Genomic DNA, 21,964 nt, shown 5'->3' with positions numbered 1-21,964 from the left:
AAGGAAAACCAAACAGCTCCCTCTGGTTTTTGCTTCCTGAGGGACGTTTGGTGAGAACGTCTCATCTAATCCTCCATGTAAAGACCAAAAGACTGCTGCAGGAGCAGGTAACTGCGTTGTGCCTGGGCCCAACGTGTTGGCCTGTAATTGCATGAGCACTTGTTTGGAGTAGCCGATCACTTTTCTGAGCACTGTAAAGTATTTACTCCCAGGTTGAGTGCTGTTGAAAAGCTTGTGTAGGGACATGATGTATGAAGGAAGCTTGTCCTTCTTATTTTTCCTCCACATATGAATCTCATTGTTGCATATTGGAGAACTAGCAGAGACAGCAATACTCGTAACTTACAATTTAAGGTAGATCTGAGTCTTATTGTAATGTTATGTCTGATTGCCCAGTGAGGATGTGGAATTCCAGGAACCAACTCTGTCCTCTTGTCAGGACAGTTGCCAGAAGTCCACGTTTCCGTACCACTATTAAAAGCGAAACTAATCTTTGTGACTTTGAGAATTATTATAGCTAGACTAAACTTCCTCAGATTTTGCACTGGGGCTTTTTTGTTTAATATGTGGATTAATTTAAACTCTTGATGTCTATGATGTGTTTAAGGTGTGTGGAAGTCAACCTGTTCATAGTAGTTGTGATTTGAGAGGCTCGTAGTAAACGCCATGGGCAAAATACTAATGAACGTGTACCGAGTTGAATGCTAATCTGGGGAGGAGGCCATGCCTTTTCTCAGTCCTTCTAAACTGACATGGAGACTCCAGTAGCCATCAGCAGTTTGATGTTAGGTAGTAGGAAATTCACAACTCAATAGCATGAAATAATCCATGTTTAAGTCACTACACTGTGGTGAAGTATTAACTCATTGTGTGTTTAGGACCAGAGATATTTGGGGTTCAGGTTTTTTACTTGATTGAAGGGTTTGTAAAACTGACTGTAGTTGCTGTACTTGTATTTGTCTTCTACTGGTCATCCTTGATCTTTGAATGGTGGTCAGTGACTTTTTGCTGTACTGTATGCAGAAGAACTTGCAGGCAAAGATTCATCCTGTTATTTCTGTAGAGCAGAAGGTACAGTCACGACACCGTAGAAGTAATAATGCATGTAAACAAATGCTCCTTAAATAAAAATAGTTCTAATACTGTTCCCTGTATATCTTTGTTCCAAATGAAGTTACTGGCAGTAGATGAGTAGGGGGAAGTTGATTTTTAGCAGAAAGCATGAATGCTGGAAATTCTTCCTAATATGCGTGTGCCAGCTATACTGTGGCAATGTTGCTGTTGATTCCCTTCCTGTGAGAGCAGCTGTTCAGGGAATTAATCTCTTTGCTTGATGCAGAGGGTCCTGAAAAATTCAATGCGCAACTACGGTGGTGACTGTGGCCATTTTTTAGCTGTGACTGTTGACGGGAACTAACTCCATGATCTAGCACAGTAGCATATTGTTCTTTAGACTAACTGGGCCAGGACAAAATTATCATTCTGTATTTCGTGTGTTCTGTGAGATTCCGGAGTGCACTTCAGAATTTGACATTGTGTTTGATAATTTATAGAGCACAGTTTATATTTAACTGTAGACACACTAATCCAGGGAAAAAGAGTAGTATATTTTTAGAATCCTTTTTTTATTGTCTGTGCTTGTTATTACCCAACTACTGAAAGCAGTGTTCACAAATGTAGATGCTCACTGGGGTAGAAATTGTTGAGTTTAATTTTCATCATTAGTCTTTGCTGTATGCAAAAATGAATGTTATTTGTGTGATGTTTGTGATTATCAAGAAGCTTGTAGCCATTGCAGCCGCTGCAGGAGCCATGTTCTCTTCCAGCATTTCAACACCAGGCTGGACCAGGACACTTAGGCTGAATGCCTCAGTGGTCAGGGATGCTTAGGTGATATATTAGCTTTAATAATGACACAATGTCACTTTTGTCACAGAGTTTTCCTTCTTTGAGGTGAAACAGACAGATAGAGCGGATCCAGCTCTTAAGTTTAAAGAGTCTACCTATGAGTGCCAGGTATTGTAAGGAAAAGCTAGCCAATAGAAAGGACAGTAACTTGGTTATTTTGACTCTCGTTAATACTCAGGTAAGCTGTTCTTACACATATAGGCTCTTAGGACATTTCTGCCTAGTAATCCATAATAATGCTGCCATTTTTCTTGTTGCCTACTGATGTCTAAGCAACATGTGATGTATGGGTTTTGTGCCGGGATGGCTGGGATGTGTGGGTCCCACCCTGTTCACAAGTGCCTGTATCTGAGCAGGGGCAGAGGTCGCAGGGCTCCTGTTGGGTGCGTTAGCAGAATTGTAGCAGGAGTATATTATCCATGAGGTCTGCTCAGGTTTGTTTATGAGGAGTTTTGAAAGCTTTTTAATTTCTTGGTGTTCAGGGTATGTTTGTTTATACAGATGAGAATTTGGTGAATTTTAGTATAATTTAATTTGAAAATTTTAGGAGGCATCTTAATAATTGGAATAAGGAGGGTATTTGATTTGTCCTGTGGCATGAGTCGCTTCCTTAGTACAGAGTACAGAGATTATTAATAGAGTTTATGTCCAGGATAAGCCATTAAGATCTGTTAGCCTGACCTGTGACACGCATATGTACTTGGTATTTTGTCCTTCATCGATGAATAATAATATGTTAGTAATCTATGGTAATGGGTCTTTGAGCTTAGCATAGATGCTTTTATGCATGAGATCTTTTGAATTTAAGTATTACTGAGATATTTATCCCATACAGTACATTAAATCTTACTCTCATTTAAGCCATTGTCTAGATACTTTTGTGAGACCATCAGAGTAAACAGCTGCCCCTGCATAATAGAAGGTAACTTCTGATCATTTTTTCCACCAGAAATTTCTCAAGTCTTCAACTTTTATTATCTGTTCATGACCTTTAAGATGGTGATGGCCATATTATTTTGGAGTAATTTGTTGTAACTTTGTGTAACATAGGTATGTTATAGAGGCAGGAATGCCTGTATTTCATGAAAAGATTATTTCCATGAGCAATATTAGTGTGGTACAGGGCAGTAGACTTAAGGTGAATTTTAGAAAGTATGTAAATCTTTATTATTAATCCACTTAAGTTTTAAGAGAAATATAATATTTATTTGTGGTAAGGTAACATGTCTGATGATGGAGATGGAAACTATGTTGTTGAGCTAAGTCCTGGTTTGGGGTCTGTCTCACTTAGACCTGCAAGCAGCAGTATCCATAGAGATGTTGCTGCGAGCAGTTGAGATGTACACATGTTGATTAGTGTTTTCTAATTGCATTTACCAGCGTGTCTTCATAAGGGTCCTGTTGAGGACAGCCTTAAAACATCTTGGTTGTGGCATACGTTTTGCTAAGCCATCTATTCCTGCCTAATATAAGCCTGTCTTTGCACAAAAAATATATGGGCAACATTTTTCAGAAGAACTTATGGCTTAGGAGCTGAAATCCTATTGCAGTGAGCATTAAATCTTAAATAGCTTTTAAGGTCTTCTGGAAACTGTAGCTTTTGTTTCTAGAACTTCAGTAGAAATAATAGTGATGGGGGGTTGGATGTTCTTAGGCTTCACGGAGAGCCTGTGCTGTCCTTGCTTTGCTCTCCCTTCTGATAAGCAGACGTTAGGTTTCAGTATGTTAGGTTTGTAATATAGCTTTCACTGTCTAAACTCTTGGGTTGCAAATGATTTTTAAATTATTTTCTTAAAGGGAAAAGCATAAACTGGAATTGTGACAGGTCTACAGCAGCTCAAGACTTGCAGCTGTCTGCTGCTTACATGAACATGTACGTACCCGTGGGAATCTGTGCATCAGTACAGTGCAACATACATACTCCCGAGTCAGTAATAGAATTCAGTTACAGATTAGTAATATATAACTCAGTAATGTAGTCAGTAAACTAAACAAGTAGGTAGTGATTAGGAAACAAAAACTGAGCTAAAAATAAAATTCAGAAAGTAACCAAAAATATAAAGACTTTCTCAGTTTCCTTTGCTTTCATTTCAGTGTATTTTTAGGCAGTATGTCCTTTAGACTGAGGTCCTGTCTTAAATGTTGATCTCTACCATGCTCTTGTGTTGCCATTATCTAGTATTCAGGCTTTTGAGAAACCCTCTCCAATCTTTCAGGGTTTGCCTCATGTACTTAATGTTTTTGGTGGTGTTTCTTTTATCACCCTGCTAGCACAGATTTTAAATATGGTTTTTGTTAGTCACTGTTTCTTTCAAGAGGGACGAGGCAGTCACAGGGAGACCTCTTGCCTTTGGTATCTGCCTAATAAAGTGCAATCCATGGAGAAAGAGGATGTTTTCATCAAATTTTGGCTTGGAGCATCAATCAAAGAAAGATCTCATCTTATTGTTGAGATTGGGGTTTTTTTTTTTCAGACTCCTTTAGCATTCATATGCATCTCGAAAGAATAAGTAGTTGATCCAGATGAAAAGCCAGGAGGCAGTAAGGACGATGAAATAAATAAAACCTTTGTAAAATATAAGGTACAGAGTTGCCTGGTATAAATTTGGCAGAAGTAGAAGGGTGATTAAAGAGGAAATAGATGTTCCTTCAGAAGGCAGAGCCTGACTGCATTGCCTTTGTTCCCATTTAAAAACAGTGCAGACTGTGGAGTGGAGGTGGCCAGTGACCCGCGGGGATGTGGGTGGGCAGGAGCCATTGATGGCCCTGTCCTGGTACAGAAGTAGGACACCTCCCTGCCACTGGCCTTTGTTAATGGTCTGTGGTGTGTGGGACAGAAGGGGTTTTAACCTGAGCTAATTGTGTAAGCCATCTAATAGACTGCAGATTCCCTCTCTGGGTGTTTTTGATGTTGGCTTTCTCCAAAGCTGTGTTCCAGAGCCGCATTTGAATGCTGTGAAATCAAGGCTGTGTTCTCCCATATTGTCATATATAAATTATGTTTAAGGGTCAAAATGATTACAAACAAATTCTGGTGAAACCAGTCTAAAGAAGGGGATAGCTGGCTGACTTTCTAGAAGTCAGTCTGCCATAGTGAAAAGGATGACCCTAATACAGGGATGGTAGTAAATTTCTGTGACCATCACTTATTATACTAGTTTTCCTTGCATATGGTTTCATTAGTGCTGTTGAGCATGTTTGCTGCAGACTTCCGTAAGATGTTTAGAGAACACTGAAGAATAGAGCCAGACACCTCTGAGGTTTCAAACATGCATAGCTTCTCCATAGTCTTTGCAAGAGGTGAAGAAGCTGGAAGCAGCGATTGAAAATGAAGCCCAGTAGAAATTCATAAAGAACCTCAAATACTGTGAGTTGAGGTAATACATATGATAGAGCTATAACTATATTTGGCTTCTGGAGGAATATTTTTGTCCTTACGAATGTGCAGTGCAGCACTTCTATTGTGCTTCGCAGAAATCACGGTGCACAGAGCGCTTGTCCACGCATCTACTCACCAGTCCTTTGTGTTTCCTCTGGACTTCGGCGAGTACTGAGCTGTGTGTATGCTAATTGTAGTTCTCCTCCAATTTCTTATCCCTAGGGTACCTGCAGGAAGAGTAAGAGACCATATGAAGTGTGTGGTATCATGCCTTTGTTCCTATGTTATGTGTGGTTATTGGATATGTAGTTCTGAGAGTGGTTTTCTTTACTGATACCTTTGTTACTGACACTGAAATGGTTGTGACTTTAGTGTCTCCTTTTTCCCCACTCATTCCCTGTTTGTCCTTGAAATCAAATGCAAAACTGTAGAGTCCATACTCCATGGGAACAGAAAACATTTATCTGAAACTTTCTCAAAAAAAAAGACAATTTTGTACATCATTATGCTGGTTTGCTTTTTGAAAAAGTTGTTAGCGGTGGTGACCTTATTACTGGGCCAGGTTTGAGGATATGGTGTGTTATGGAGCTGTCACAACTTACTATAACTTCAGCAGTTTGCCTAGATACTTTCCTCTGGCTTGATTTTTTTTTTTTGCCTTCTGCGAAACTTGGAATAAAAATAACAGGTTTTGCCTTCCTATTTTTTTTCACCGTGTTGGTACGGTGACAATCCCTGCCCTTAGTACCCATTTGTACAGCATCTAGCACAACTTGGTGCTGGTATCAGTTATATCCTTCAGGCACTGCTGTGATAACAAGTAATATTGCCAATAAACTTTGCATTCATTTCACTGCAGATTGGGGACAGAATATTTTGGTTTAACGTATTCATGCAAAAGCCTATAATGGACTAGATCAGGATAAATTTAGCTATTAAAGAAAATAATTTTCTCCTTTATTTGAGCTGAAGCTTGCCTCTTAAAATGAATGCATTTGTTGTCTTCTCCATTTGGATCATTTGTGTGCTCTGTACAATTACTGTGGTACCCATAAATGTGAACTTGCTGAAAATGTTTGAACGCCATTTCAACCTGAGTGCAGTGCACTCTGAAACCAAGATTTTGTAAGATGACTGTATCCCTGCCACGAGAGCCAGAGACTGCTAGTTTTGAGCTGAGACTTCCAGCTGTATCTATATTTAAAATAATAAATACGATTTTTACTTGAAGGTAAAGATGGAGCATGTAAAAGTGCATAGGAGAGGGGAGCGTGTCAATATGGAGGGTTAGATAATGATTCGTTTCTGGGATATTGGATTTGCCTCTAGGCAGATTTACTCAAAAGCTTCATTTTCCTCCTTTATTTCATGTTCATGATGTATTTATTAGGTAAATAATAGCAAAGTCTAGTTGTGCAGTACATAAGCTTTAATAAAAATGTAATTGACAGTGAAATTTGACAGTTGTGTTAGAGAAGAAAATCTGTACTAGAGCTGCACACAGCATCCCTTGCCTCACCTAAGGTCGCTTTAGAAAGAACCCACATAATGTGTAATGTGAGGTTCAGGTGCGCCTGCTTCTTGCTCTTGCTGGAGTTGTGGTTTTGAACCAATGAATACTTGAAATCAGTGTTTCCTTTTTAACACTCCTATGGGAAGAAGATGTGATCTGTCATGAAGATATTACAATCCAGGGCCTCATTCTGCAAAAATGTGGAGATGTGCTTAATCCTCCTGAAGTGAGTAGGAGTGGCTGCATCTGATGGTGGGGTGGGGGTGTGAGCTGCTGGTCTAGGGCTGAGGGACCTGGTCTTGGATGTATTGGCATGTTCCACTCCATACCTATGGACAGACCTTCTGGCTTTGGCATAGCTGTTCCATACAGATCAGCAGGTGGGGAGGACTGGATGGATCAGTCAAGGCAGCTCTTGTAACTTGGGTTTTTCCTCACCTGCAGAAGAGTTCTTGTGGAACAGATATTTCTGCTGTGGTGACTTCCATTTACAAGAGCAGATACACTGGGAATTAAAGCCTGTTTCTCTTCATAGAAGGAAAATCTTTGTGAACCTAGGTTTATTTTCTTTGAGAAGTTTTGTTTGTTTCTCCTTTTGTCATTGTTTTTCAGGAGATGGTTATGGGACCTTTGCCATGGCACCATTTGTTTTTGTTTGTAAAAGCAAACAACTTGCAATGCTAATTAAAGAGCATTTTAGATAAAGAGCTTTGCATTATTTATCTATATTCTTTCTTCATGGGAGGATGTTCTGAATTTGTTCATTAATGAACACTTAAAAATAATATAAAATTAGACCTCATGAATTCCTCATGAGGTGTAATTTACCATGATCACTTTTCTTGGCATTTAGGTGCTGTGAACAATTCATTATTCAGATAACTTTTTTGACTTCTGCGTCCTCAAAATGGGTATGTCTGCATGAATTCTCCAGGATTTAGAATTTTTTTTCAGATTTTGATTTTAGGAAAAGATTGCTTGTGGTATATAAGTTTAAAAACACTTCTCTCTAGTGACTATAAATAAGATTCTTAATTGTTACCTTTTTTCCATACATATCAAATTAATTTCTGTTTATCATGGAATATGGGCAGTGGAGTATATGTAATTCAGATAACAAGAATGGGTGCTAATTATCTTCTGAATACAAGCTCTTTTTGGTGTATGTATGTGACAGTCTTTCAGTTCAGCATGCAGACCTTTTTAGACTGCGGAGAACAAATTTTGTAAATATAAAGCATGTATATTTACATTTATCAAGCCACTGGCTATTGCTTATGCATGCAATAGGGAGATAAGACTGTCTTAATCAGTCTGTGGGTAGTTTTCCAAGTGATTCATTAACTGTGCTTTGTAATGGTAGATGGATGTCACATATTTACTGTAATAACTGAAGATTAATGTCAGTTATTCTAGCTTATTTAAGCATTGTAATAGTTGTGTTTACACATACAGGTATTCTTTGCGTTATTGTTGGAGCGAATATTTCAGCAGGAATAAATTGAAATTAATTGAATTAACAAAAAAAAATGAAGATACAACAGAAGTATTTCTGAAACATTACTTGTAATGTCAGAGTTGCTATAACAGATATTTGTCACTGATATTTTGTAGGAGGGGTTATACCAAACCTTTTGGTAAGCAGTGTTCTGCAAAACACTGGCAAAGCTTATGCTGTCTTCCTGAGCAGCAAAGCATTTCTTTGAAATCTGTCAAACTAAAATACCTTGTACTTTGCTGATACATTACCATACTGAGAAAAGTAGTACACCAAGAAGTCATTTTTAAAAGTAGCAGTCTGATTAAATACATCCAGAATTTGAAATATGGGTTGCCCTAACTTATAAATTGCAGTCTCTAAATTCTGTCACAGATAGTATTTTTTCAAAGTTACAAAGATAGAATATTCAAATTATTGGTGGCTAAATTATCAATGTCTATCAACAGTGACTGCAATTTATACTGTTAAGCTGTATATAGAACATGGTGTTTCAGTATTGAGAATCTGGCAAGTTGTTGTCAAAAAACAAAACAGAATGTCTCTTTATACCAGTAGCATGTGAATGTCATCACATGTGACGTTTGCACTGTAATACTTCAAGACCAGTAGTAGCTGCCTAAATTGGGTCAGAAAAGGTCTACATAAGCATAGAGATGTTGCTAATTAAGTGGCATGTATAGAGGTGTAAGTCTAATCTTCAAGAGGTAAGGATATATTTTTTAAAAAAAAACAACGTTGGGGTGAGGTCACTGTTGGATTTGTCACATGTATTTTGCCCTTATCCGAATAAGCCCTTGATGAGTTCCTAACAGCTTTCTTCAATTTTTGTAGAATTGCATTACAGTCCAGTACTTCCTTGTGTAAAGTTATTACCAGTAATTAAAACATAGTGAAAGTTAACTGTGTGTCCACGACACTAGAGTATCTATTTAAAAATGTTCATATTGTGATCCAGGTATTGAATTAAAAATCTAAATCTTAGTGTTGTGGCTAGGAAAAAACCAGCAAATGGCATGTTGAAGTCTATTCTTTAAATAATGCTACTCTTATGTAATGTGCTGACTGACATGGGATCAACAACTACTTTAATATTAAAAACAGTCATGGACAATGAATGTCCCAGTGCATGCACACTGAACTACTAACACTGGATATGAGCTTCAGACATGCAGGAGACAGGACAAAATGTTTGGAAAGGAGAGTTAAGGACTTACCTCTTTGTTAACATTAATAATTTAAGTCTTTACTAATGATGTGAATCAGTATGTACATCTAAAATAAGTATTATTCCTTTGTGCCCGTAAGAACTTTGAATGCAAGCTCTGGTACATAAGTGCTTTTGCACAGAAATTGCTCTGTAAATGGAGGCTTAAAATTATGCAGTAAAAAATTACATCTGAAATACTTTATCAGAAATGTTTTTAATAATTCTTCGGCATTTTTCTCTATCCATTATCTAATTTTTTTATACATCAAATCGATTTTCAGTAACCTACAACTTAGCAATAATTTGAAGGGCAAATAAGTGCCTTGATTCTCTTTTCTGCTATTGAAAAATCAGGAAAAGTTAATTGGAGTTGAGTGAGAGTAACTAAGAAGAAAACCTGACACCTGATGCAACATTAGTTTATGCCAAGATATTTTGATGAAGTATGATATGAGGAAATCTAATTGTTGCAGAATGGATTTTTACACAGCAGCTTACTCTTAATGTTCTGAATGTCTTAAATACCTGAGTTGAATTCTGTTTATTTGCTTGGTGTGGAAGGTAAGCATGCTGAAAATGTAACTAAAAAGAGTTTGCAAAATGCATAAATAGGACATCAGCCAGTTCTGAATTTTGTTTTCTTTCACAGATTTTAAAAGACCCAGGGTTATTGTTTATCATGGGGAACTATAGATAGCTTTTGTGTCTGTTGCTAATAATAGATGATGTACCTTCCTCAGTGCATTGTGCTGAAGTCCTGCTTCTGCTGTAACTGAAACCAGTGGTGTGGTATTCCTGTCTGCTTTAGAAGGGCAGGGTCAGTCCCTAAAATTGCAGTGTACCTTGTGGGTTTTTTATGTTGGAAAGAACAGGGTCAGATGATGTAAATTCATACAGAAAGCTGCAGTTAGCCCTATCAGCTGCTTCACTCATCTTCTGACCAAATCTTATTGTCAGAACTGGAATTTTTTCTTCCCCCCCATTTCAATCAAGTTGATGCAGATACAGCATATATGAGCACACTGTGCTTAGCTGAAGCACGTCAGCCTTGGGGTGCAAAACCCCAACTCTGCAGCAGGCTGTTAGTAAATCTTAGAACTGGTGTTGGTGTCTGCTGTGGGGTCATAGAGGTGCAGAAATCAGAGGATGATCTTCCAGCTGGAGTCCCAAGCTAAACAGACTTAGCATCTGAAGCATTTAGTAGTATGTGCAAATAAATACATGTATGAAATCAGATTGGAAAAAGGAAATACAGCTGATACCAGGTGAAAGGGCAAGTCTTCAAGGGAGGAGTGTACGGGGCTGGTACAGTTTGACAGAGGATATCAGCAGTGCTCAGTGCCATGTGGCTGGTAAAATTGTCAGGGGGATTCTGGTTTGGATGTGCCGACTTCTTTCAATAAGTTACTATTTTTGTGGAGTTTATTTTCAAAATTATTCTGCTGTGTAGTTTAAGGCCTTTCTGTTAAGCACAATGTGGCAAGGTTTCTTTTTAAAAATTGTTAAACCGAGTAGCTATTCCGGGGCTTGATAATAAAAAATAATGGTAATTCAAAACTTATTTCCATTGATAAAAATGAGCATTATTTCTTAAATGAGGTATTAAGCTAACACTGAAGCATTTCAATTAAAAAAAAATAATTGATCAGAATATAACCTATTTAGTCTGAGCCACCCTCATGCAGTTAATTTTGGAATAGACACCCCTTTTTTGGTGTGTGTGTGTGTGTGTCCCCCATCCTGCTGAATTACAGGCCTAATTTGTCACATGTACCCCATGATTTAAAAAAGAAAGCAAATTAAGTTGACTAATTACTACAATAATTACAGGATCAGATGAACACAAGGTTCAAAGTAGGTGGTGTCTTATGCTTCAGTTGTCTCTGTCCCTGGGCTGTGGAGTCTCTTGCATCATTTGACTCTCTTAAGTCTTTGGAGGGAGGCTGAGCCCATCTGAGGGATGCTCTTTGGTAAAAGATACCAGTGAAGCTGCATGTCACAAACTCCGCAGTAGACAGCAAAAGCCACCATTTGCATTGCTTTAATTTATCCAGATTTGAGAGTGAGATGATGTCCTTCCCTTGTCAGCACTGGTGACAGTGAAGGCAGTCTGGAAACCATAGTAGAGGCAAATGCTATATAGAAAAGGCTTGAAATACCCAGGTTTTTCTGTTTCCTTTGTCTGCCTAAGCAGTTTGCAGATGAAAACTTACATTCTTCAGTCCTCAGCCTGCAGATAAACATGCAGGCAGCTTTACTCACGTGACCGGTGGCACTGGCGACAAAGGGGCTACTGTCCTGTACGCACTTTGCTAAGCTGGATTCTTATTTGTCATTTTTTGGAAAGGTCTATTTGAGTCTCTTCTGTGAAAATTGGAGTTTCACATTTCAAGATAGATGTGCTTGTTAAAATTCCAGCCTGCACCTGTGCCTGATAAGCCTTTCTCTGATTAAACCTTTTTGATTCCAGTAAATATCTAAAGACCTTTGTATCTCAAGTTTGCAAATCCAGGGCTTTATTATTTAAAGAGGTGTCAGTTCATTAGTGAAAAATATAACCGGAGAATATAGGTCATCATTGGAACCAGTAAATGGTATGTCTTGGGACACTGAGTTTATTAATTGAAGGCAATCTGAATGACGACACATTGCAGATTGACTGTACCTGGTTAATGTTGTTGTCATTGCACTCTGTGATACAGTTATTAAATAGGTACAATATTTTACCTTTTCATATAGAGCCGTACACTTACTTCATCTGATTTAATGGAACTATAATTTTAATTATGATTATTACCTTAAATTATAATTAAATTTATGTGGTTTAAATTTACATTTGTGAAAATGGCTGCGTGATGAAAGCAGAAATCAGCTTCGCATTAACAAAAAAGAAGGTTTTTTAACTGCATCTTAGTATATGCTCACAGCCAAAGACTAGCATGACCTACTTTGCAACAATAACAGAGGAATCAAGCCGGGTTTTTTTGTTGAAGTATCTAAATTGGCCATGAATGCTACCTACTCATTCGTTTGTAAGTATCTTTAAAAATAGCTATTGTATCTATGAAACTTAAGGGTTTTTTCCTCTTCTCCTCTTATTTTGATGTAGATAATTAGCACCATGGAGCCTCAGGTGTCGAATGGCCCTACTTCCAATACAACCAATGGACCCTCCAGCAACAGTAGAAACTGCCCTTCCCCCATGCAGACAGGGGCTGCTACAGATGACAGCAAAACCAACCTCATAGTCAACTATTTACCCCAGAACATGACCCAGGAGGAGTTCAGGAGTCTCTTTGGGAGCATTGGTGAAATAGAATCCTGCAAGCTCGTGAGAGACAAAATTACAGGTAAGTGCTTCATATTGTTGACTTCATGTGCATTAGGGTCAGTTTACATTTGGGGTCAGCAAAACCTCGGTGCTTATATTGCAAGTGCTTAGCAGAGGGAACACTGTAAATACTCCTTCAGGTGGTAAACATTTAGTTTTCAGTGATGCACGCTGGATCCAAAACAGCTGGAGGTGAAGCCCCTTGTCTTTCAGCCTTAGTACAGATGTGAGAAGTACAAGCATTGACAGTCTGCAAGTGTGTAACACTGCAGCTTCTTGCAGCAGAGCTCAAATAATGGCGTTACTTTATCCTGATCATTCTGATTTCTATTTAACGTTGACCTGAGTTGTAGGAGGGTAGTCTAAATGTCTTGAGCCAACTGACCGTTCCTAATTCTGTTTCTTTAGAACCTCACCATACCTTCATCAAATTTTTGCCTATTAACAACAGTGTAAAGGTGGTTCTGCATGCCCATCACAGCTTATGTACTGTGGTGGTCTGAAACAGCAGTGGTCTGTAGTTGGGAGCTGCTGCTCTGGATTTCATTCAGATATTTGTGGATATTGGTTAATGAACTCTGTTCCCTGAAAACATTTTGATTTGCCGTGATTTTTTTTCTGTGTGAAGTGATACCTGTTGGTAGGTGCCTTCAAAATAAGAAAAGCCTCCTATTACAGGTAATAAGAGATGTCTTCACTATCGCTAGAGATGTGGATGGGTGCAGATGCACCTAGTCTACTCTGTACCCTTGCTGCCACAGCCAGGAATTCACAGATGCACAAGAAGATGATGGGATGAACAATCAGCTTTTATAGCTTGCTTTATAGGTTAGTTTTATAGGTTGTGTGTCTACTTGCACTGTAGGTGGGGAACAGCTGAAATTTCACTGCTGTTTACTGCATCACCAGTGCTGTTATGTTTAGCATAGAGAGCACCAGCCTTGGGAAGGAAAGGGTTCTAGCAAAGGAGCAGTCTCATCTCAGATGCACTCCTGGCAACTTGGGAGTATGCGCTGCGGACAGAGGCACCATGTAAAGATGAGGAATTAAAATGCAAATCTTTGTACCGACTTCCATAACAGCCTGGCATCCGTTGGACTGGCAGCATTAGGATGATCTGCTTAGTGCTTTTAAACATTCAATGCTTCTTTTTTATTTACTTCCTGACATATAGCAATGTTCTGGTTGAACACAAGGCACATAACAAATGGCAGTAGCTGCAGGGCAGCTCAAGTCCTCACTATAGTCCAGCAGAGCTTTCTTCAGCATGTTGACCATGATGTATCTGTTTCAGTATATCTTCTGATTGGGCCACAGCATCAGGGGTATTAAAGGAAGAAGATTGAAAAATGGAATTGACTTTTATTCTTCTACTTAAAGAAAAATCCCTTATAACATCCCACTCCAAAAATTTCTGTGCAAATAACTCAAGTCCTCTTCTTTTCTAAGTGTAGCTGGCCCAGTATCCCAGTGTGATGTACCATGCTTGATACCTGCCACCAGACCAGTTTAGCTTCAGACTGCAGCTTTTCTTTTAGTGTGAAAATAATCAAAGAAATAAAATTGCTGGTTGTTTCAGTTACTTCAGACAGAAGTGAATACCTAACCCTTGTCTGCAGGAGTCTAGTATGCGTAGCTTGAATTTTGATCGTGGTAGGTCCTATGATTTGTAAGCTTTTTTGCTTCCCAGATACCTCAAATTCATGGTGATTTCCTTGCAATATAACTTCAAGACTTTAGATATTCAGTGTTGTTTTCATAGAGAATTGTCTGTCTTTGGACAGAGAGCCCATTACTTCATCGGCTAGGAACAGTATTCTTTTTGTTTTGTTCCATCTCCAGGCATTTGTCTCTATATTTGAAGATGTGAGAAATTTACTATGTGATCTTCTGACATATTCTTGGGTAGTTTTTTGTCTATGCTTTTTCTTCTCATACAAAGTGCATAAATCTTTATGATCAGTAAAATACTTTAAAGGAAACGTTCTTTAAAAAAATACACAGACGCTTTGAGGACATCACCCCTAAGTGATTGAGGGGCCTACATGTTGTTTCAAAGTGATACAAGTACAAAAGAACCACATCTGAAAAAAATATTCTCCAAAGTATCTCTGCCATTTTTGAAAACAGAATTTAATCTGCCAAGGTTTTCAGGTCTGTTATCGAGGCATTGTGCAACATTACTAAATTTTAGGATGTATGTTCATCCCTCACATTGAATTCAGTTAGTAAATCAAATGCAGTTCTCTGCCAGCAGCAGTCCATGTTTTTAAAGGTTCTTAGAACACTGAGAGTAACAAATGCACTGAGGTCATACCTAGCTCATCTTTCTGGATCATCATGTAAGTGCTCTTCATTAGGCTTTCTGGAGTTTTATGGTTTTTGGGAGGGGAGAGGTGGAAGCATGCCAGTAGGCTGTTATAGGAATGACTGGCTTTTAGGGGTACTCTGATTTTTTCTTGTTAAAAATCAAGGTAGATTTTTTGACAGTGAAAGCTATATTGCAGAAGAAACAGTAAATTCTTGAGCTATTCTTGCTGAACTGGTGAAGGTCTGAAACAATTTAGATTTTGTCTGCTTTTGGATTTTTCATTGTTTCTGTTGAAAATTTTGTGGTTTTAATCTCAGCCAGGCGTGCGCTGTTCTAGTATGCCTCTAAACAAATGTTGGAGCTCTTCCCTTTAAAAATATGGGTTGTCTTTATAGATAGTAAGTTTTTCTCCTTGCTAAGGTACAATATCAGGTAAATCCAGGAAAGCCAGAGTAAAAAGCTGTAGAGAGGTTGCTTCAAGAAAAATAGAAAAGGTCATAAATCAAATCATCATCATTAAATAGTTACCCTGGCAAAACCATGTTAGAAAATATTGAATGTATTTCTGAGGTTAGATGGAATTGAATTGGTTCATTCAAAAGATTGTTTCCCCTGTCCTGTTAAGGAATTGCCCAGGTTGTGTGAAATAATGTTTAGGCTCCCAAAATACTTTTATCAAGGAGTTCAAAGCTAAATAAAGGCTGTTAGACATACAGGATCCCTTTGAGAGAATTTATGATCTGAACTCTTGTTAATTTTAAAATGGATTAAACAATATATGTCAGGAAAAATCATCTGCTCCAAGTCTTTTTGCAGTCTTAGAACAGTAGTAGGGTTTTTAAGAAAATTGATTCGTGATGTTACCCCTCGCTTTGGAAAGACACATGTTTAAACAAGCATATTCCTTTACTAAAAAAATATGTTAATTTGGTAGTACACCGTACTGAGTTGAATAGGAATGACAGCTTCTAAGACAGCCTTTAATTTGGTATTCAAAACCAAAATTGTAAACTTCGGTTTTGTTTGGTAGCTGCTCAGAACAGGCAGGATATACAGTAGCATTTTTAAAAGATGCTAATGACTTGAAAGAGGAGATGGAAGTCAGGCATACATTTTAATTATGGGGGAGGGGTTGCAACAGAAAAAATGGTTTTTTTCACTGCAGAGATTTTAAGGGAATGAGACAAGGAAAAACAGACTGAAGATAGCTGCTTTCATTTGGCAGGGGTGTTTAATAAAAGCAGAACTTGTGGTTGTAAAGTGTGCTTATTAAATTCTTCATTTACACTACCTAATTAATTCTAGCATTTTAAATTAACAGTGAAACTGGTCCCTGCTGTACCATTTCATAGCTACAGCATATTTCGTCCAACAACCCAGTTGTTCAGGTTTAATCAGCTGCTCTCAAAAATGAGAAGGAACTTGAGTCAAAAAAAACTAAATGGCATAAACATTTTGGAGCAGCATTAGATGAAGGGGGGTGAGTTCACGGAGGAATACTGTGGCTTCAGATGGATGTGAGACTCAGCGCTTACAAGCAATGCTGAGCTGTGTAGAGTTGCAGATACTCTTTATTTCTTACTTTGTCTAAAGAAAGCCAGTGATAAATACCCTCCTGTCTTGGGCAAGGAGAGCGCTTGAATTCATCAGAGAATCTTGAGAGAAGAAATGCTGAACTTGTTTTGTCCCATGTTTGAAAACAAAAGATCCAGTCAGCATAGTGTCTGTCGGAGACACTGTACTTGCTGCTGGCCAAGTGAGTTGTCCTTGTTGACATAGTTTGTGTGTGGGAGAAGGGGATGTCTGTTATTAATTTTTTTTAATTGATTTGGTGACCTTAGTTGAGCTCTTAAGAATTGTATCTTTGTTTCTCTGTAATCTACACAGGTATTCTTCAAGTGATCTGTACCTAAAGTCTTTGGATCTCTATCTTTCATATCTTAAAACAATCTAGGCACACTGTAAAGCAGAATATTTATTGATAGAGGATTTCTGTGCATCACTTCTAACAGAGTTTGCATATTCCTGCTGTGTGGTACAATTTGATGTTCGTTGCTTACATAATCGGGAACTTCATTGCTCCTCTGCCCAAAATGCAGCTCTGTCTTGAAATTGTTCCTTTTGAATTTGCAATTCCTTTAAGATTATACACAAATATTATATATTTCATTTTAATTTCAGGTATTTATAATAGGGCTGATGCAGACTTAGATTAAAACTGCAGTTCAGAAGTAATCGTGGCATTGTAAGTGTAATACAAATATTGATGATCCCAGTGAAAACTCAGGACAGGCAAGCTATTGACTCGAAGCAGTAGCATCTGTGTGTTATCACATGTTAGGAGAGAAAGAAATATTCATTGGTTTACCTATAGTGTAGAATCCATTCCTTACTCTTCAAATGTTCAACCGTACAAACCCGAAGTTAGCAAAATGGCAGTCAGAAATAATTCATTGAGAGGGTACAGGAAAATAGTATTTTAGATGTGTGGAGAAGCATTCAATGTTCATTTCTCCATAGAACCAGTAAATTCCTAACCTGGGCAGGATGGTTCTGCCTGTGCTCTGAGCAAGCCACCATGAACCCCTTCTGGTCCAGAAGTACATTAAGTTGGTGTCATCTGTCTTCTAAAATTTTTTCCTATCTCCCTGTATAATGAGCAGCTTACCTGCACATATCAAAAAGGTGCTGCTGTAAAACGCAGAGCCAGATTTTATTTAACCAAGCATGTTCAGTGAATGATGGCACTGAACTGGTGTTTCTATCTGGAACATGCTGTTCAGAGATTGCATGCTTGGAGTTTCTTGAAATTTGGGGCTTAATTAAGCAGCCTTAATTTCAGCATCTGGAATCGGTAACTCTTTTGAAAGCAGTGGATGGAGAAGGTCTGTGTCCTTGGGAGCAGAAGCCATTAATTGCACTCTGGCAGTGACCCGAGGAAGCCAGGTATGATCATGTTCTCCAAGAGTATGGCCCTCCAGGAGGGAAGGTATTGAAGCTGATGGCAGGTGTGCAGTAGCAGGAAAACACTACTTAAGCTTTCCTTAGTAAACAGACATCTTCTAGTATTGGCCCAGTGTTTGCAGCAGGCAACAGCTAAACCTTTTTCTAATGGGAGGTTGTGATGCCTGATAGAGTAGATGAGTGAGAGGTCACGGTGTCCATCTTGGATCGAAGAGAGACTCTGAAAACTCATCATAATGGAAAGACAGAAAGCAAAAACAGGATTAATGGTGAAATTTAATTACAGGAAAGAGGCCTCTTGGTAATATAGTTCATGACAGTAGGTAACTGTTGCACGGTTAAGTCTGCATTTGAAAGACTCAGGCTGGCAATTGCAGAGATATTAGTAAAATTGTGCCACTCTGTCATGGGAGGAAAATATTTATTTTATTCAAGGGAAATAGTTCAAAGCTATTTATGTTTAGAAGCTGCAGATAGGATGTGTATTCACTGAAAATTTCACATACAAAGGATACCAGTGTTTTGTATATGTTTTCTCTAGGAATTTTGTAAAAGGGCATACCAAAGTGTTTCCTACTGGAAGAAAAAAATGACCCATATGCAGGTAAATATAGCTTACTGTGAAACCCAGCATTAAGTTACCCAATCCTAAATGACCGAAAGTCTAATCTGAGCATAAACTACTTCTACACTTGATGTCCAATTCACTGATTGTGCTTTGAAAGTGCCTTCCATTTTGAGATATTACTGGTTCCAGAGGTTTTCCCCCACTTAAAATACATTAAACAGATAGGATTATAGAATGTAGGGATTATGTTAGATAAGACTTATAAACTCTTTAGAAAGTATGTAAACACTCATGCCTTATGGCATAAGCCCACCTAATAACAGGGTTTAGGAGAAAAATACCTTGTAGAGGTAGTTTATTCCCTTGTTGACTTGGAAGGGTTTTTTAGTAATTTTCTGTAAAGCAGTGGTAACTAGTCACTGATCTCTTGATCGTTTATTTGGTACAGATCTTGTTAGATTGAGTGTTAGCAGCAGTTGATTTGCTCCAGTAGTAGAGAAGGATTAACACAACCCTTCAGAACAGGAAACAACCTAGACTTACGTGTTATAGTGATCACCATTTAGAAAGTGAATATAATTCTGGCATTTGGTTTGATTGCATATAAAGGCCATATTTAGTAGTGCCCCTCAAATTGGCGTATATGGAAGCTCTGTAAGCAGTGCAGTTTTCTGCATTTGACTTCTTTGAAAGCAAAAGACTTAGTATTTGTGGAAATAGGAAAAACACTCATGCAGCAGGGTACTCTGCAAAAGAGTTCTTTTCTCTGAAAAATAATACCAAATTAAGTGAATTACCTTAAGTTTTTCAGGAAGTGACTTGTAGATTGGCTTCACTGTATTTCAGTAGGTGCAGGAGATCTGTATGGGAGTTATTTCTTTGAGTTGAATGCATGGTCAAAATCCAGCAAGGAAGGAGTGGTCAGAGTAGTATACCAGGAGCTGAAAGTCAAATGCCCAAAAAGAAGTGTAAAATAATGTGTTAGAGATGAAAAAAAATTCTTTCTGTGAATCAGATGGAATACAGAGCATGCTTCAATTTTTGGTTCTAATCTTTGGTACTTCCAAATGCATGCAGAGAATAAAATATTAGAAAACATGAAAAAACAGACATGTTTCAGTCTTTTAAACCTAAAATCTAGAATGATTTTTTAAGACTAAATATATGGCTCTGAATGTCATTAGGGACCTTTAGGTTGATCTTAATTTGGTAGCCTAGCTATTTTATTTTTATAGCTGCTTATTTCCTGAAGTGTATCTGTTCTTGAGTAGAGATGAACCTGATTTCAGTGTTGCATATCCTATTCTAAGGGCTGCAGATTCAAGACAATCCCCAAATATTTATTATCTAAATGAACATTTGCATTAAGTATCTGAACTAAATTCATTAGCACTGTGGGGGAGGGAACACAGAAATAGTAGTGAGAGTCTTGGTGCTAGATTTCTGAAATGTTTGGTATGGCTTCATGTCTGTTTTAAATGCTGAGTAAAATGGACAAATTTTCATCCGGCATTTTCTTTATCGCCTCTTTGCAGTCATCTGGTGCATACTCTGTTCTGGCGAACAAAAGAATTTTGATTTCTTGAAATGAGTGTTGGGGCAAATAGGCAGAAAGCAAGTAGGCATGACCCTTGTGCTGTGAAAGAGCTTTCTAATTAACTTCAGCAGTTTCAATCCTGAGCTTGTTCTGAAGTGTGTTAAATGCCTTTAATGCATACTTAGTTTATTCTTCAGTTTTAACTGCTTGGTTTGAGTAAGTCTAGTGAGGAAGTATCGTTTTCCTCAGCAGCACAAGCACACCTACACCTCTAGAATTGTGACCCAGATACGAGGTTATTAGAGGCTTTTCAGTGTGTATGCTGACCTTCTGGTCTGAGACAACTCTTCCATCCTTCATGTCATTTGCATTGAAGGTAACTATCTACTAGAGAACAACCAGGTGAAGTGGTTCTTTTGAACTGGACTGTCATCAAATAGAGGGTTCCACCACCCTTAACCTCCAGTGTTGTCTGTCCTTTTTCCCTTGTTCTGCCCATCCCTCACAGGGTCTGTGCTTCAGCACTCATGCACAGCTGCTTCTGCTCCTAACCCTTTTTCTTTTATTTCCTTTTAGCCCAAGGAGGACAAGGAGAAAGGGTAGGAAAGGAATGAGAGAGCTCCAAGAAATCTCTGGGAGATTGCCAGCAGTGTCCACTAACAATATGCTATTCTCCATTTGAGGCAGGGTCTTTCAGGGCAGCAGTGGACAGCACACCAAGAGATACTTCTCAGGGTTCTAGGGCTGACTTTACCCAGCATTTATCTGTTCCTTGCTACTCAAGACCTTCTGCCCTTCAGCCCTACCAATGAGCAGCACAGCTGCACTGTGGCTGTCACATCCGCCTGTCTCCCCAGTGCTTTTGCTGGACAACTTGTCCAAGAACAACAGTGACCTATGTAGAAGCAGTCTAAATGGTTTTGAAAGTGACCTATCCCTATTCTCCTTTTTCACACAACTGCTTTTTACCAGTGCTGCATTAGGAGTTTCTTCTTGGCTTTAAGATGGTGTTTAGCAAACTTGTGACCAGGGTTATTTGACCTTGTTTCTTGGACTCAGTGAGCTGGTAAGTTCTTGCCCCTTCTTTGTTGCAGAGCTGGTCTGTCATCACATCATCAGCATGCAGGTGCTTTTCTCTACAGCCGGAAGAGCCCTGCAAGACCTTTACCTTGACTTCTGGGAATGGTCAGCTTGAAGTCTTCAGATCAGTATTGGGATCTGCTGCCCATGGGAGTGCATGTCCTCAGCACACCTGTCTTTCTGCTAGCTCAGTTTGTGCAGTCCCTATACTGATGAAACAAAGTATGTCTTGAGACTCAATTCACTTAGACCCCATCCTTCATATCTTCTTTGCTTTTGGGGTTATTTTAACTGTGACTTGAGCAAGGACCTATTTACATCATCAAGCCAACCTGTTTTCTATTTGTCAAGTGAGATGCCATCTGTAGAGGGCAGAGTTCCCCTTGGGATATCTACTGCATGGAGGTCTTGCCTTGCCTCAAATCCTTTCCTTCTCTCTTGTTCCCAGAAAACTTCAGAGGTTCAATCCCAATGCTTTGAAATTCAGGGTATCATCTTAATTTGCCTTAAGAAGTGTTAATTTCTAGTTATGTTATGCACAAGAATGTATGGAGAGGGGGATTTACCACTGTTTTCTACACGTACCCTTAATGCTATTTACCATCCATTCTTTTCTCCTGCTTAAAGGATAGTTTCTCTTGCTGTCTGAAATAGGATACCAGCAG

General features: G+C 38.5%; 1 protein-coding gene across 6 annotated transcripts in view; it reads left to right on the top strand.

Moving 5' to 3' along the window:
* ELAVL4 (ELAV like RNA binding protein 4) overlaps nt 1-21,964 on the top strand; it is a 65,255-nt gene that overhangs the window by 9,698 nt on the left and 33,593 nt on the right. For all 6 annotated transcript variants that reach the window (XM_074832082.1, XM_074832081.1, XM_074832085.1 and 3 more), the window contains exon 2: nt 12,618-12,858. In XM_074832082.1, the coding sequence (XP_074688183.1) occupies nt 12,618-12,858 (241 nt within the window). The remainder of the gene's footprint in view (nt 1-12,617; nt 12,859-21,964) is intronic.

This window comes from Strix aluco, chromosome 8, assembly GCF_031877795.1.
Source record: "Strix aluco isolate bStrAlu1 chromosome 8, bStrAlu1.hap1, whole genome shotgun sequence".
NCBI classification, from domain to species: domain Eukaryota; kingdom Metazoa; phylum Chordata; class Aves; order Strigiformes; family Strigidae; genus Strix; species Strix aluco.
Note: the sequence above shows the minus strand (reverse complement) of the source record. Positions and strands in the feature narration are given on the sequence as shown.